Source organism: Leptodactylus fuscus, chromosome 1 (genome assembly GCF_031893055.1).
Source record: "Leptodactylus fuscus isolate aLepFus1 chromosome 1, aLepFus1.hap2, whole genome shotgun sequence".
Lineage (NCBI taxonomy): Eukaryota > Metazoa > Chordata > Amphibia > Anura > Leptodactylidae > Leptodactylus > Leptodactylus fuscus.
Window position 1 is genome coordinate 48,134,836 of NC_134265.1, and position 16,452 is coordinate 48,151,287.

The window sequence follows — 16,452 nt, forward strand, 5'->3', positions numbered from 1 at the left end:
CCCTTATGTAGCCTCACTGCTCCCAACAGATAGGACAGGACGGACTGGATGGTAGTCAGTTCTTCAAAACAACCTTCCTGCTTCTTTCACTCCAGTAACGCTCCCCCCTCTTAAAGTCTGCCAACTAGGCAAAATGTCTTTACGTATGTTGTTACCAACAGGTACACTACCCAAAAGTAGGCTCTGAGGTCCTGTTGTATGGGTAGACCATAGACTCTCCTCAAATGCCCTACCACATCAGGACGGGGAAGGTAGCCCTATAAGAAGCTTTAGCCCATTTATCTTAAGTTTTTTTTAATGAAAACCATTATTTTGGCCCCTACTAAGCGTTTCTTCCGAACAAAGAGATAGTACTGGATATAAGAGGAAAGTGGTTGAGTTGCTGTACATTATGTCTGTTTGCTTCACTAAGTGCACGGCAGCTTTCTCAGACGGAGCTCCACAATGCCTATTAATGAGTCTGTACAAATATTTGCTTTTGGCATTCATAAATTGTTTGCACCCGATCCAGCCTCAGGTCATGTCGTGACACAAGACGTTCTGGTTACCTCATCAGAGGCGGCGTATGAGATGAGAAAAACATGACTGCTCTCTTCCAGAAACAACTAACTCATATATAGGCTGTCTGTAGTATTGCAGCTGAGACAAAAGAATGGGGCTTAGCTGCAATACTAGCTACAACCATGGACTAGATTGGTGCTGTCACTGGTCTCAGCAATCACATGTTCAATATCCTAGGTAGCCAACATCAGAGGTGTGACTTGAAGTTCCTGAGCCTAATGTATAAATCTGTAATGGGGCCCCTACTAACCTTGTATAATTTAGAATAGTGATATATTTTATATGGCGAAAAAAACTTTTAGGGGCCCTTAGGGTCCAGCACCTTGTAGTGACTACTGCCACATGTGACCGCTAAGAACAGTGCTTGGCCACAGTGCTTACCTGAGCCGCTGCCCTTCCACCTCAGTCAGTGCGGCTACAGAATTGAAAGGGGTTGCAGTCCTGCAACTATAAGACTATAAGACGCACTTTTTTTCCCCAAAATTTGGGGGGAAAAGAAGGGTGCGTCTTATAGTCTGAATGTGGCGCCTGGCACCCGCCGTAATAGAGAGGCGGATGCCGGCAAGGGATAGACGCCGGGGCCTGAGACATCGCTGCGCTCCTCTGCCCTGCATGAAGCCAGCAGCGGGAGGAGTGATGCTATTCCGCTCCTCCGTCCCCCTGCCGCTGGCTTCATGCAGGGCAGAGGAGCGCAGCGATGTCTCAGGCCCCGGCACCTGTGATGGCGTCTATCCCTCCCCGGCATCCGCCTCTCTAGTACAGCGGATGCTGGGTCAGTATCAGCGGCCCCTTCTCCCCCGGGGCCGGTCCCCACCGGCCCCGTACCTGTAAAGTTGCAGGCCGGCTCCTGCGCGGCGATATCGCAGGAGCCGACCTGTTCGGGTGACAGCCGGGAGCCTAATGAGGCTCCCAGGCCTGTCACTGCTATATATTAGTATTGCGGCTGGGTCTATGACCAGCCATAATACTAATAGACAGAATGTCCCATAGACGGCAATACAGTTGTATTGCCGTCTATGGGACTTGCAATCAAGTGACCGCAGGTTCAAGCCCCCGGGGGGGAATACAATAGTAAAGAAAAAAAAAAAAAAAAACATTAAAAATATATAATAAAAATATGAAATAAATAAAAGTTCTAAATCACCTCCTGTCCCTAGAATATATATATAAAAGTAGAAAATCATATGTCATAAACCACCGGGTTTTCTTTCAATACAAGGTGATCTAAGCAATAGATATTCCCCAAAATGGTATAACTAAAAAGTACTTCTGGCCCCGCAAAAAAAAAAAAAAACACACTATGCGTCCCTGTACAGCTGCAGGGTCACCTGTCAATGTGGCCTTGCAGCTGTTGCAAAACTACAACTCCCATATATTAAATATTTTACCATTTTTTGCTTCAAATTTTTTTCCCCCTATTTTCCTCCTCTAAAACCTAGGTGCGTCTTATAGTCCGAAAAATACGGTAAGTTGCTTACATAGATCACATCAATTTTTGCTGAACTCACCAACCATCTAATGTTCATAGGGTTCTGTGGACACCCCCTTCCCCAGTTGCTCATTTTGGATGAGATAGGAATACCCACTCTTTTTGCCTTTGAGAAAGTAGCCACCAGAAGCTTGTGGTAGCCGGTTACTTCCCTATATAAAATACATACATGCTCAAGTGAGCGTATATATGTAGTTTAAGTAGGGAGAGCTAGCTGTCAGCTGAAAGACTGTTTAGTGGACACTACTATGAAAATAAAGATGTGGGTCATAGTCTACTACAAGTTCTCAACTTTGGGAATCTGCAGACCCTCATACATTGAGCTAGCAGGGGGGGTACAGATAGTTCCAAACAGTCGGGAGCATGGCTATAGGGAATGTAGAGGTAGTGGTCTAACCCAGTCTGAACAACCATCTACTGTGTATGAGGTTGTCTTGCACGTCCCCAGGGGCAAATGTTCAAGAAAAAGAATTGGGCGTGTTGGATATCAGCATTATCCATCCTTTAGTCAGAGGGGTCTGCCACTGGCTTACTCCCTGTCTCTACTGATATCATATACGGTATACTGTATGTAGAAAGTGATGTTCCAACTCCTTTCTGCTAGATTCCATTCCCTGTAAAGAAGAGTATATCCACACTTTTTTAACAAACTATTGGATTAAACCCAAGCAAAAAGCCAATTCTTACACTAGGACACCCCACCTCTCCATTGTTTTGACTGTTGGAGGCCACATACATGTTAATTGCCTAGAAGTATCTTTGCTTCTGTTTAAGTGAATGGAAGCAGAGTTGCAGCTCCCTAGCACCCCCACTATAGTGTACGGAAGCTGTATACAGTGTACAGAGCAATGTACTGCCTCGCTTCTCCCATTTACTTGACTAGAAGCTTCATTGGTGTGGGGTTAGGTTATTGGACACCAGCCAATCCTATACTGAGGACGTATCCTGGGCATACATCACTAGTATCAATTTTCCCTGCATCTTGGACATCCCCTTTAAGGCCTAGTCAGGACACATAAGGCATTGGCAGAAAGCTGAGAAATAATAAGAAGTTACTAGAAAAGATAAAACCCCATCCCTGCTACCTACTATATACAATCCCAGCAGAAGACACTAGCGAGGCCTGCGCCCACATAGCGGCACGTAGCATGTAATGTACATTTCCCCCCCTGCTGACAACAGAACTCGCCATTCCAGCCGGTGACTCTGGGGGAGGGGATATCACCATATATCTCATGTGCTCCGCTTTCTGGCATAGCTCTGCTCTGTTTTTACATTTCCATCTCCATGACTACTAATTTATTGTGATAATGTTTCTGATCCAGCGCAGGATACTTTGGGAGTAATTTTACATGGTCTGTTGCTGTACAATAAATCCTTGTACGTTGTAACTGGCTGGCTCATAGTGTATCATGATCTTTATTAGCTTTGCAGATTTAGTCCTCTGAGCACAGCATAGATAGATAGGAGTGACAGCCGGTGATGATGGCGGTGAGCCGCTTGTTTTGTCAATGCCGGATTACTTAGGTACTGACGTTTCCTATAGGAAGGGCAAGGTTGTGTGAATACTTCCCAATGATTCACAGGTCAACATAGCAAACAGATTACTATAATGGTGAGGGAGCAATCCTCAGTCAGCTGTATTAGCAGGAGTAGGCCAAGATGGGGGTTCTAGGGTTTCATAGACATTATCATAGTGTTACTTGCCTATACAAACTAATATACAAATATATATCTAGAATTGTGAGCCCAAGTTAAGGGCGGCTTGCAACCATTCTATGTGTTCCATAATGGTAGCCCATGTGGGTGCATTTGGCCTAAAGTAGACTTAGGCCCGGTTCACATCTGCATTCAGGTTTCAGGAAACCCATTCAGGAAACCTATTCGCATAAAACAGCGGTTACCTTAGGAAACTGGCGGACCCCACAGACTATAATGGGGTCCGTGTGGTTTCCGCACGAAAAATACTTGCAGGACTTTTCTCTTCACATATTATATGCAGATAGGGGAACAGAATGCCCCGAACGTAGATGTAAACCGGGCCTTAGGTTACCCTCTACCCCATTCATAGTGTGAGCCTATCCTGGGGCCACCTCTCTGCAGGCTACACATCATTGGCATCCAGGGAACAGACCAGAGGCTCACATGAATCTCATCTCTTCCTTCCGGGGATGGGGGAAAAAAGGAGCAAACAAGTTATTGGTTTTCTTGTCCCATCTGAACATGACCCTGTGGAGTACAAGTGATTCAGATTGACTTTCACTCTACGTCCCTTTACACTACAATATGTGTTTTGGACTCCATGTGCTTGATATGGTTTATAGTAGAGGAGTGTCATGGTGTGTGTCCTAACATGACCTATAGTCTGGTCCCTCTCAGGGTTTACGTCCTACAGAAGTTTGTGAAGCTCATAGGAATGGTGGCTCAGTTGGTTATCACTGTTGCCTTGCACTGGAGTCCATGGACAACATCTGCAAGGGGTTTGTATGTTCTCCCCATGTTTGTGTGGGTTTCCTCTGAGTACTCTGGTTTTCTCTCACACTCCTGATAGGGAATTTAGACTGTGAGCCCTATATGGGACAGTGACCACATTGTCTGTAAAGCGCTGCAGAATATGTGGGCGCTATATAAGCAAGCAAAATAAATAAATATAGGATTAGCATTATAGTTAAATACTGTTGCAGCCATATTGTCATATTTATTCATGTTTGGGAACACTCAGTCACAGTAAATGTGAATAGACCTTTACATTTAACCTATAAAGCTCCCAAAGGTGTTAATACCCAGCCAATGGCAAAGCTGCCTAGTTAGAGAGGGATTTAAGAACAATGTATGCCTCGCTGTATATCTGGGGTCTGGGAAAGCTGTGCTACAACCCTGGTGAAGTTCTTAAAGTGACGGTATAGTTTGTCAGTCTTCCCATAAATCAACACCACATAATAAGTAAAGGGTTAAACTGAAGTACTTTTTTGGGATTATTTTTTTCTTTTTTTTTCCAGGATATGAAGAAATTCTGGGGTGACTTGTGCTGATCTTCTGTTATTCCTTTTACAATTTTATGAACACACTGACAACTGGGATTAACAATTCCCATTGTCAACTGGGCGTGTCCTTACAAATTTTGGCAGTGTCCGCACATCGGTCAGCATCCAAGCGTACGTGGACACACTCCAAACTGGTAACACCCATTTTTCAATATATTCGTATATTTCGAGTAGGAATAACAGAGGGGCAGCACAACCCAGAGATCTAAGAAAGATGTTCCAGAATTGCCATTACTGGGGATTTTCTGAAATCGACTTGTCAGGAGAAGTGACAGGTCCTGTTTAATGATGACACAAGAAATACTTGTGTAACTCCTTCCCCTTACCAGTGTTGCTCCACAGTGTTTCCCTATGTATCAGTGTATGTTGTGTATACAGATATTTACTTTGCTGCCGGCATTGTATACTCTTCACTTTCTTCCTGTGTTGAACATAAACTTCCCCCTTGAGACATAATTACCGATTCTTGTACATGACTGACCAGAGTTCTCATCATTATAATATCATTGTCATGCCTGTCCTCTTCCGGCTGTCATTCTCTTGTTGGATCAATTATATAATAGGAATGATATCTGAACTGTCCGGGTCACCCGGTGTATCACCATATCTGCCAGAGCAACTGTTATGGACTGTAGGTAGTGCACATTGGGACCTGTTTATGGGGGAGACACTGGGTGGTGATCACAGGTGAAAATAGACACAGCCCGAAGAGCTAACCTGCATATACATTAAAGGAGTTTTCTGGGATTTAAAGGGATTATCCAGTTTCTATTATTGCCCCTCGCAGATCACCCGTATGGAGGCAGTTTGGCTCTCAGTAATGCTTACATTACGCGAACTGTGCTGCTCTTTACTATACCAACTCTACTGGTGAATGTAGGTACTGCAGCTGTACTTACACACATTGCTACAGTTTGTATGGAAAGTAAGCAGCTCTGCTCACAGTATGTATACTGTCTTGGTACAGGTGATCTGCAGGAGTCCGATAACTGGGACTCCACATATCTAATATTGATGGAATAACCTAAGGATCAGTACTAAAAAACACCACATAACCCCTTTGATGCATTGAAATACCAATTAGATGTTCCATGCTCTTGATGCCCAGGACCCCCACAGATCAGCTGATGGGCAGCCGCGCCCTAGTGAGTTATGCTTCTGCTTTACCAACCAGTGATGTCAATTTAATTCATCACGTGGCCTGTGTGTACCTCAGACCTATTGGAGTGAATTGCAATACCAAGCACAACCACTACATAATGTGTGGCACTGTGCATAGTGAGCAGTGGAGAGGCTGCGGCACTCGTCCAAACGCTGCAATCTCTTCAAACTGCAGATCACCGAGGGTCCTGGGTATCTGACTCCACCAATCTGATATTGATGACCTATAATAACAATAGATATTAATGACCTAAAAAGTAGATTTCCTCAGACTCAACATTGCACATTGACACAATAAAGGTATGTTCACTATGCTGGGAAGCGCTCCAGCAAAAGCATATAGGTGATTTGGAAAGGATGGCGGTGACTTTCCTCCAGCCTTCGAATGGTTAAAGTGATCCGACAGTACAGCATTGTTCTTATTATAACACGCCAAAACTCCTGAAGATTCCTCCACATCCAAACTTGTCTAGCTGGATTTTCATGATGGAGCGTCTTGTGGTTGATACTGAGATATCTGTAGACAGGAGGGAGATGTTCCGGGACATCTATACGTTCAGGGTGACCTGCTGAGGATGTAGATTTATACTTGACATTTTTCTTCTCTCTGATTTTCTTTCCAGTGCCTGAAAATGACTGCAAAGAGGAACTTGTTTGTGCGGTTGGTGCCGTGCCGGTGTTTGCGGGGAGAGGAAGAAACTGTGACCTCACTTGACTATTCTCACTGCAGCCTGGAACAGGTGCCGAAAGAGATTTTCACATTTGAGAAAACCTTGGAGGAACTTTATTTGGATGCCAACCAGATTGAAGAGCTTCCCAAGGTACCACTTTTCTGTATAGGATTCATATTTTCCATGACACTGATGACAAGCAGCCCTCTCTCCTGGGTCTCTTCCAGCTGTGTTTTATGGGCATTAGCTCACGTCGCTGCTCTCGCTTTCTTGGCAGAATCCCGCGCCAACCATTCACTTAACTCCGACTCCATCTCATGAACACAAGCTCCAGCCAGGGAGTTCCTTGCACTTCCAAAGTTTTCATTTAGTTGGCACCTTGTTACATCTGTTCTCTAGCAGATGTTCATACGTTTTCCTACCATCCTGGCTGTCAAAAGCTGATGTTATTTCTCACTAGATTCTCGTTTCTAGGTTATAAATGGCAGCAAACCCATATGCACACCTTACCGTTGCAATTAATCTAATACAGTGCTCAAATTTAATGTCATAAAAGTAATCTTAGACAATGGTCATAAAGGATCACGCATGATATTATTAAAAAAAAAATGCCATATGTTTTTTTTCAGGGTTTATCAAATTATTTTGGGCTTTATTGAATAAGGATAATCCCTGAATTGAAAGCAATCCACTTTGCCCACCAGGAAAGCTGTTAGCGGCCACAGATGTTTTATTGCACAGTGCCCCCTTTCGAGAAATGGAAGACAATATATTACAATGATAAGACCATTCCTCTATACCATTCGTTCCAGCTTCTTTCTGCCCTTGCTAAATAGATGGGGGCTTCCATCCATAGTCTAAATAAGTCGTACGGGGGTTTCAGAAATATTGATGATCTATATTTAGGATAGGTCATCAACATCTGATCGGTGGGACTCTGAGGGTCCATTCACATGGAGGAAAATGGCGACTTATTTGGCGCTGAATTCTACACGTTGGAAAAGAAGCCTCCCATTGACTTAAATGGGTGCTGCTAGCTAGGAAAATTCCGCTAGTAGAAAAAAAAAAAAATGGGAGGCTTTTTTTTTTCAGCGTGGAAAATTCACCGCCAAATAAAGCGCAATTTTCCTCCATGTGAATGGACCCTGACACATAGGACACCCACAGATTAGCTGCTCGAAGTGGTAGAACTGAATGGGTGAAAATGACTTCACAGGCCAGTGATGTGCTGATTATTTGTAATGTGGTAATGTGGCCTGTTTACGGCTTCAGAACATTCAAGTAAATATGCTGTGTTGCAATACCAAGCACAGCCACTGAGCAATGCATGGCACTGTGCTTGGTATTTAGGAAAGAGGCACAGCACTCACTGGAATGCTGCGGTTTCGAGCCACAGAGAGCGGAGATTGATGACTTATCCTAAGGATCACACATCAATATCTGATCTGTGGAGGGTCTAACAGATCAGTTCCTTGGAAAGAGCAATTGTTTGATGTATGTTGACCAGTTAGCCATATATCAAATACCTTATGGCATAACACACAGTATATAAACTTGTGACACTTGACTTTTTACAATTGAGGACAATAATGACCATCTATAAATCTAGCATGTTTTAATAGCATCAGAGTCTGCCAGAGCAGAGGGCTGCCAATGTGGTCAGGTACTACAGGCAGTGGCGTAACTACCGGGGTAGCAGGGGTAGCGTCTGCCACAGGGCCGGGACATTAGGGGCCTGGCGACAGTCGTTAGCCCTGCGTTTTTTTCTTCTTTTTTTTTAAATAGGCCGTTACCGGCTGGAGTTACTCCATCCGCTAATGGGCCCTATTTACTTCCCAATCCTGGCAGGGGCCGGGATCGGTAAGTGACACCATGGGCCCCACAAGCACCATCATTATACTCGGGGGTCTTTTCAGACCCCCGAGTATAATGATCGGAGGCCCCGGAAAGGTAAAGGAACATAACAAACACTATTACTTACCTTTCCACGCTCCTAGCAGGCTTCGGGCCTAATTGTGTGTCGTCCCTGACGTCACATGATCCGGGCCTGCGTCCTGGGTCATGTGACGTGAGTACGTCATTAAACAAGGCCGACACCACTGAGGACTGCAGCGGAGCGGGAGATAGCGAAGTAACAGTGTTTATGTTTGTATCCCCCTAGGTCTCCTATTATTATACTCTGGGGTCTGAAAAGACCCCAGAGTATAATGATTGTTCATTATGGGGAATAATACCATGTGCAGAGGCCACAATGGGGTGTAATAGTATGTGCACGGGCCACTATGGGCATAATACTGTGTGTAGGGGCCACTATGGGGCAATGATATTGTTTACTGCGGCCACTATGAGCATAATACTTTGTGCAGGGCCCACTATGGGGCATATTAGAGCGTGCAGGAATGCGGCGGGGGGTTGGTCGGTCGAGGTCTTCGGTGTCTGTCAGGATGGGGGGGTGGGGTATGTCAAAAGTTTGCCACGGGGCCCCGCCATTCCTAGTTACGCCACTGACTACAGGTACTACATTTGTCATGTAGCAGCCGCTTCTACTCTCAGCAAACAGCTGATTTTACTTGGATAAACCTTGAGTCAGACCCGATTGCCACATCAGCTCTTAAAGGAATTAAACCTATTAAGACAGTCTTGCAAAATTTCAGCAAGAAGTTAATAATCTGCTCCATATTCAGCTTGAGACTGACTTAGGGGGGAGGCAATTAGCCAAGAGGGTGGGCTTAACAATCTTTGTGCGCTTTTGCCAACAAGGTGGAGGGGTAGGCTGCTCCTGTAGCCAGTTGTCTTTCAGCCAGACACAGAACAGTGAGGAACGGAAGGGGGGACACATGGCTGAGCTTGTTAGATTAAAGGGATCCTATCACTGGATACCCTTTTTTTCTGACTGACACGTAGGAATAGCTTTAAGAAAGGCTATTCTTCTCTGCACCACCATTCGGTAGAAATCTATGTTTTCTTCAGTATCAAATGAGTTCTCTTGCAGCACTGAGGGCGTCCCCAATGCTGCGAGAGAAATCTCTAGTGACGCCTCCATCTTCTTCTGGGACGCCCTCTCCCTGTGTCGTCTTCCGTCCTGAGTTTCAATCTTCTAGGCCTCGGGCTTCAGGCAGAGTCGACTGTGCATGCCAGCGGCCACAAGAAAATATTTGGCCGCTTACACATTTTACTGAGTAAGCGGCCATTTTCTTGTGGCCTTTCTTAAGGCTATCCCTACGTGTTAGTCAGAAAAAAAGGGTATCCTATGATAGGATCCCTTTAAGGGATTTTCTGTTATGAGATTCTATTTACTACATTTATGCATTCTCAATATTGGGTATATTCAAGAATAACAGATATTCATCATGGGGACGGGGTAATTACGGTAGCTATTATAATTCACATAGCATAAATAAATAAATATACATAAACACCTTCTTGTGCATTTAAAATGAATAATTCTCAGATTTGATAACTTTTATATCCTCTGCTTATTGAAAGTTCTTGCATTTGCTCAGAAGAGATATTCACGTAAGCCAAAAAAAAAAATTGCTACTGGCAGATTTCTGATTTTCCAGTTATATAGCCAAGGTTGATCAAAGATGGAGCTTCAGTCATATTAACCTCTTCAGTAGGGGCCATGAGAACAGATGGCTCTATCAGGAGTCAGAGAAGAGGAGCAATCCTGATCTTACTTGGTATGCATGCAGTCTTAGCTGAATTCCAGAGAGGGGGGATTGGTGACTGGTCCTTTACTAGGTAATGGCTGGCGCCACAGGTTTTCTTTTTCATTTTTTTGTGTGCCAGTTTTGGCTTCATTTTTATGAGCCACAGTCACAATTGGACTCCTAAAGAATTGATAATATTTGGCCATACTGCTGGCCAAATATTGCTTTGAGGCAAATAATTGCTGCAAAAACTGCCCAGAACGACTGTGTGACACCAGTCAGGATCTTTTCCCTCTGCACCTATGCGATATACAGGGCGCTCACCACCTTGGTTTTCTAAATTCAGTCACTCATTGTATTGTGTATTGCACACAGTCAGCCGCCAATATTGCCCTTATTACCAGGAACTAAGTTGGAGATGCAAATAATGTAAATACAAAAATCTTTTCAGGGGAAAATCCCTTTAAAATGACATTCAGTAAATTGCATTAGTTAGAATGTAACATCTTGGGATGGAGATATTGCTGATGGCTCTTGTACTTCCCAGGCTGCAGCAGATGCAGAGCTATCAGCACAAACACTTCTGTTTCTATAATAGCCCAGTAATTCTAGAATGCTGAATCCGGAATGGAAATTTTTCATGATACTTTGTCCTTCTTCCTTGCTTAGTTTGTGACCCAGATTTCTGTCTTTATTAAGTTTTATTGGTGCTGGCTATTACTTTTATATATAGTCTGCTATAGTTCTCAGTGTGTCATCGTCGCTATCAAATTATGTGGTGGTGACGAGTGAAAAAAAACAACAGCATTTATGTTGTTACTTACATTTGTCCTTTACTTTGGGCATTTATGGTACGTTTGGTGACATACACACCACGATGGTTGGTAGCATTGCCTTATAGAATTGTATAAAAATTATTTATTTTTGCCTTTTTATGTATTTTTTTGTTGTTGTTATCTTTAATGTAGATTTTGAGCCCCATATAGGGATCACAATGTATATTTTTTTTCTCCCATCAGTATATCTTTGTAGAATGGGAGGAAATTCACGCAAACATGGGGAGAACATACAAACTCCTTGCAGATGTTGTTCCTGGCAGGATTTGAACCCAGGACTCCAGCGCTGCAAGGCAACAGTGTTAAACACTGAGCCACCGTGTTCTCCCTAGTTAGACTTTTTCCACTCTCAAAAAATTATTTAAAGTTTGCAGATATTTTTAGGTACAGATGTAGCAGAGTTAAACTACTCTGGTGAGATATCTTATTATAGATGACAACCAAATCATGGAAAATAAAAAATCATTGGAAAATGTTCTTTAAAGGGATCCTATCATTAAAATGACATTTTTTTTCCCTAACATGTAGGAATAGCCTTAAGAGAGGCTATTCTTCTCCTACCTTTAGATGTCTTCTCTGCGGTGCTGTTAGGTAGAAATCCCGGCCTTCATCGGTATGCAAATGATTTTTCCCGCAGCACTGGGGGCGGTCCCTAGCGCTCAAACAGCACTGCGGGCGTCCCCAATGCTGCGAGAGAACTCTCCAGCACCGCCACCATCTTCATCTGACTGGAACGGCCTCTCTCCGCGTCTTCTTCCGGTGCTGGGTTCAAACTTCTAGGCATGCACAGTTGGCTCTGCTGTTGGGCATCGGGCAGAGCCAAATGCACATGCCCACAGCCATTTTTTTTTTGTGGCTACTTACACTCGCGGACGTTCTTTTGGGAGAAGAATAGCCTTTCATAAGGCTATTCCTACCTGTTAGCGAGAAATACAATTTTAATGATAGAATCCTTTCGATGAATTTTCATTGTTTTTTTGTTGTCTTCTGTAATAACAGACCACACTGTAGTTTTACCATTAGCAGTAATTTGGGTTACGTTTGCTCCATCTTTATATTGATGGTATACTGTATATGAAGAAGATCACTTCTAATGAAATGAATTTCTGTCAATACGAGGCTAGGTTGATATGGTAAAACAATGGATATTGTAATGGACTCCATTATAGTCAGCTGTCAGGATCCATTTGTGTCCATCATATGAAGGATCTCTCCTTGTCAGGACAAGATGTAAGATTGCTGGGGGCTTGAAGGAGCTGAAGTCTATGGAAAGGTTCTGCGGTCTCACCACTTCTTACCAAGAAAAACACTGTACGTTGTATAGTGGCTGTGCTTGGTATTGCAGATCAGCCCCCTTCAGTTGAATGGGACTAAGCAGCGCAAGACCATATGATGGGTTAATGTAACGTCACTGCTCTGAGATGAGGAAGTGGAGCTCATGAAAGCGCTTCAAGCGGTGGGAGTCTAATATTCATGGTGTACCCTGAGGAGCATTTATCAATATTATAGCTCCCAAACCCCCTGTAAAGATGGTGACCACTTTCAATGAATAAGTAGTAAAATAGCCTCAACTATAACCCCTGTCCATCAGGGTATATGAATTGCATAGAAGTAGTCACTTACTTGAGACACTTCCACGTGAGCCAGAATGGTTAGCGAATTTGTAATAGTGGTTTCTACCAGACTACATGAGTCTACCACTGCATTACATGGATAGCCATTCATTTCCATGGCTGGTATGAAATGAAACCTTTCCCCTGTTGACTTCCAGATAATGTCCTATTATGTGCCCTTGGCACCATTTCCATTATTGAAGAAGTCTTAAACAATGGAGACTTGCTCTCTTCTTGGTCTTGTGGTGTTCACTGTTAACCAGTGTCATTTCCATCTGTGCTGGTGCTGAACTATATGGTACTCTGTTTCCTATACATGAGTCCCCCTTTGACAACAATAACAAAGGATTAAGTCCCGCCCTTCCTATTTCCGGTCGAAGATCTCTTTCCGGTTTTGAGAGTTTGCCATGTCTAGCAGGGGTATAGGCATACTGTTTCGTGGTTACGACGAGCCTGCTGCAGAACCTCATTTGCTAAATGCTATACAGTATATATATTTATTTGCCGAATGCTATATATATGTATAGCATTCGGCAAATGAACACTGATTCTGCAGCAGGCACGTCCTTGCCACGGGCAGGCAAGAGTTTTTCTCATTGGAATGAATAGTCCGATGTTAGACTCCGCCTCCTCAGACGAGCCTCTGGCAGAACCAGCGTTGATTGGCCAAATCACTGGCAACTGGCCAATCAACGCTGGTCTATTCATTTCAATGAGAAAAAGTCAACTGGTAACAGCATACTTACCTGCTCGTAGCAAGGACGAGCCTGCTACACAATCAGCCTTCATTTGCCGAATGCTATACACTGTATAGCATTCAGAAAATGAGGTTCTGCAGCAGGCTCGTCGTAACCCGAGGACCATACCCTGAAGTACATACCCAGCCCTGGTTAATTCACTAAGGAACAGGAAGTCTTCTTGCCGCCCTTCCATTGCGCATGTGCCAACCGGAAGTTCGCAGGGGGACTCATGTATATGTGCTCTATGGGCAGCAGGTTAGGATCAGCACCTGCATAGCTGGGAATCCTGGACGCCACATGTCTGAGGATATTGTATGTGTCTACTGTCTTCATGTCCTTCAGCCATCCATTACTATTATCTACATGATGAAGAACTCGCACCCAATTCACATTAAGGGTTAACCACGAGACCAGGAGCCTTCTGAAATGTAGAAAATCAATGAGATGTGACGCATATCTATGACGCGCTCTCTTTTCTCTTCTCGCTGTTGTCATCCTCTTTCCTTGCCGTGTGAGGATGTGTATATAGATGTCCAGCTTGTTATTAGGTCACGACTCCATTTTCGGCTTCCACATGATGCCTGTCAGTCATTAGGTAAATGAATGCCTTCCGCTACAAGCCCCTCTGACTCACTTATTCTGTCCTGTGACCATCACATTAATGGATGATGTGTCACAGGACAAACATGTAAAATGTGTCAAGATTACGGAGATCTGACATCTATACAAAGATGCGTTCTTCACATTCTTCTACCCAGGGGCCTCCCCATGAATGGTTTTATTTTCAGTTCTAGGTAATGATCTTCCTATTAGACAGATCTGACAATCTCAGCTCTGTGCTATTGTTATTTTTGGCCAGGTTCATACATTGCCATTTGCACTCCTTGTTTGTGCAAAAATAAATCAAAAACCATGTGTGAACTTGATCTTTCTGAAATTTCCAAATATTAACCATACCATATACATGTATATCCAGAGGCAGAAGTCAAGGCTTATGTGCCCCAGTACAAAATCGGTACCAGGCCCCCCAACAATAGCATAGCATTTAAAAACTGGTCTCCTCATATTAGAAAGAGACTCTTTATGGCCCTCTGAGCCTCCCAGGTCCAGTTGCAGCCGCACCCTCTTCACCTGCTCAAGTTACAACAACACTGCTTGTACCAATTGGAATGTGGTTTCAGGGGCCTATTGCACTTATGTTATTACCTATGCATACTGTGGTGTTGCAAAGAGCCCTCTGGGCTTCACAGGCTCCAGGACCCGGTAGTGATTGCTACTTGTCAACCCCCTATAGCTACACCCCTGGTGCTGATCCTTAGTAAAGAGCCATATGTTTTATACAGCTTATAGGAGAGAATACTTCTGGACAGGGGTGTAACTACCGGGGTAGAAGTGGTAGCCGCTGCCACAGGGCCTGGGACATTAGGGGCCCGGTGACAGCCACTATTGCAATTTTTTTTTTTCTTAATAGGTCGTTACCTCCAGCTGGTAACGGGCCCTATTTACTTACCTCCATGTGAGTACCCATGAGATGTATGATGTCAAAAATGGAGTCATGATCTGGTGAACAAGACCTGAAAAGATGTTGGATATTATAGACAATGACAAATATTTGTAATGAGCTTTTCTCACGAGGACTCAAAGTGCAATAGGGTTGTGGAGTAGGGGAGTTAGTGGCCGCCATACAGGTGCTCATCCCCAACACCCATAAGGGTCACTTGTTTTTACTTGTTTTCAAGCCAAATTACCTATCGGTATATTATTGGCATATTGGAGGAAACCGGAGTACCCATCGGAACATCATGCAAACACAGGGAGAATATTCAAGCTCTGATTCGAACCCAGTCCCCGGCGCTGTAAGGCCACCATACTGCCCTAGAAGATAACAATAGTGTAAAATATTGGATTATAATTTAAATATTGCACTTTAGACCTGTATGACTTATCTACAGGATAGCTGAACGCTGTAGGTCACATCTCCAAGATCCACCTCTGTCTCACCAGGTGGGATGGAAATCTGAGGAACATCTATAGTACATAACTAAGGCAGCAATACCTCCTATACGTTTCTTTGTATTGCTTAATTCTGACCCTTGTCAAGTTGTGGGAGGCAAAGAGTTAATTGAGTCATCCTGAAACCTGACTTGTAGTTTTACTTTTGACATAAATTGTAGGGAGGACGACTCCTAAATGTCACAAAGGATATGAAGATACAGAGTCATCCAGTATTTATAATCTCATTTGACTTTGGGAATAAGCGTGTCACATATGTCACATCGGGTTACACTTCATACATACACATGCTGAGGTCTGCTCTCTGGGTGGAGAGATGTGTGACACAGCCCGGGCTAGAGACACAATATATAAAAATAGCATCATAAACCAGCCCAGCATTATGTACTGTAAGGAGGAACTCGCACACACCAAATATTCTTTCATATATTTCTGTAACTCTTCCATTTGTCTGAATATGGCTTGAAGAAACCCATGTGCTTACCACCAAAACAACCCCTGTAACATGATAGGAAATTTCGCCTTACGTCTAGAATAATATGTCATTGTGTCATTGTTATCTCAGGATTGTCCTATTTCATGCGTCCGCTTCTTCTCTTTGAAGTAGTTTTCTGTCAAGGGTGTTCCACCAAAAATGCAGATATGTCCCATGTTACTTTGTCCAACCCCCT

At 43.7% G+C, this 16,452-nt stretch overlaps 1 protein-coding gene across 2 annotated transcripts in view; it reads left to right on the forward strand.

Moving 5' to 3' along the window:
• Positions 1–16,452, forward strand: part of ERBIN (erbb2 interacting protein) — a 172,718-nt gene that overhangs the window by 87,326 nt on the left and 68,940 nt on the right. For both annotated transcript variants that reach the window (XM_075269806.1, XM_075269807.1), the window contains exon 4: positions 6,879–7,076. In XM_075269806.1, coding sequence (XP_075125907.1) covers positions 6,888–7,076 — 189 coding nt within the window. In that variant the 5' untranslated portion in view covers positions 6,879–6,887. The remainder of the gene's footprint in view (positions 1–6,878; positions 7,077–16,452) is intronic.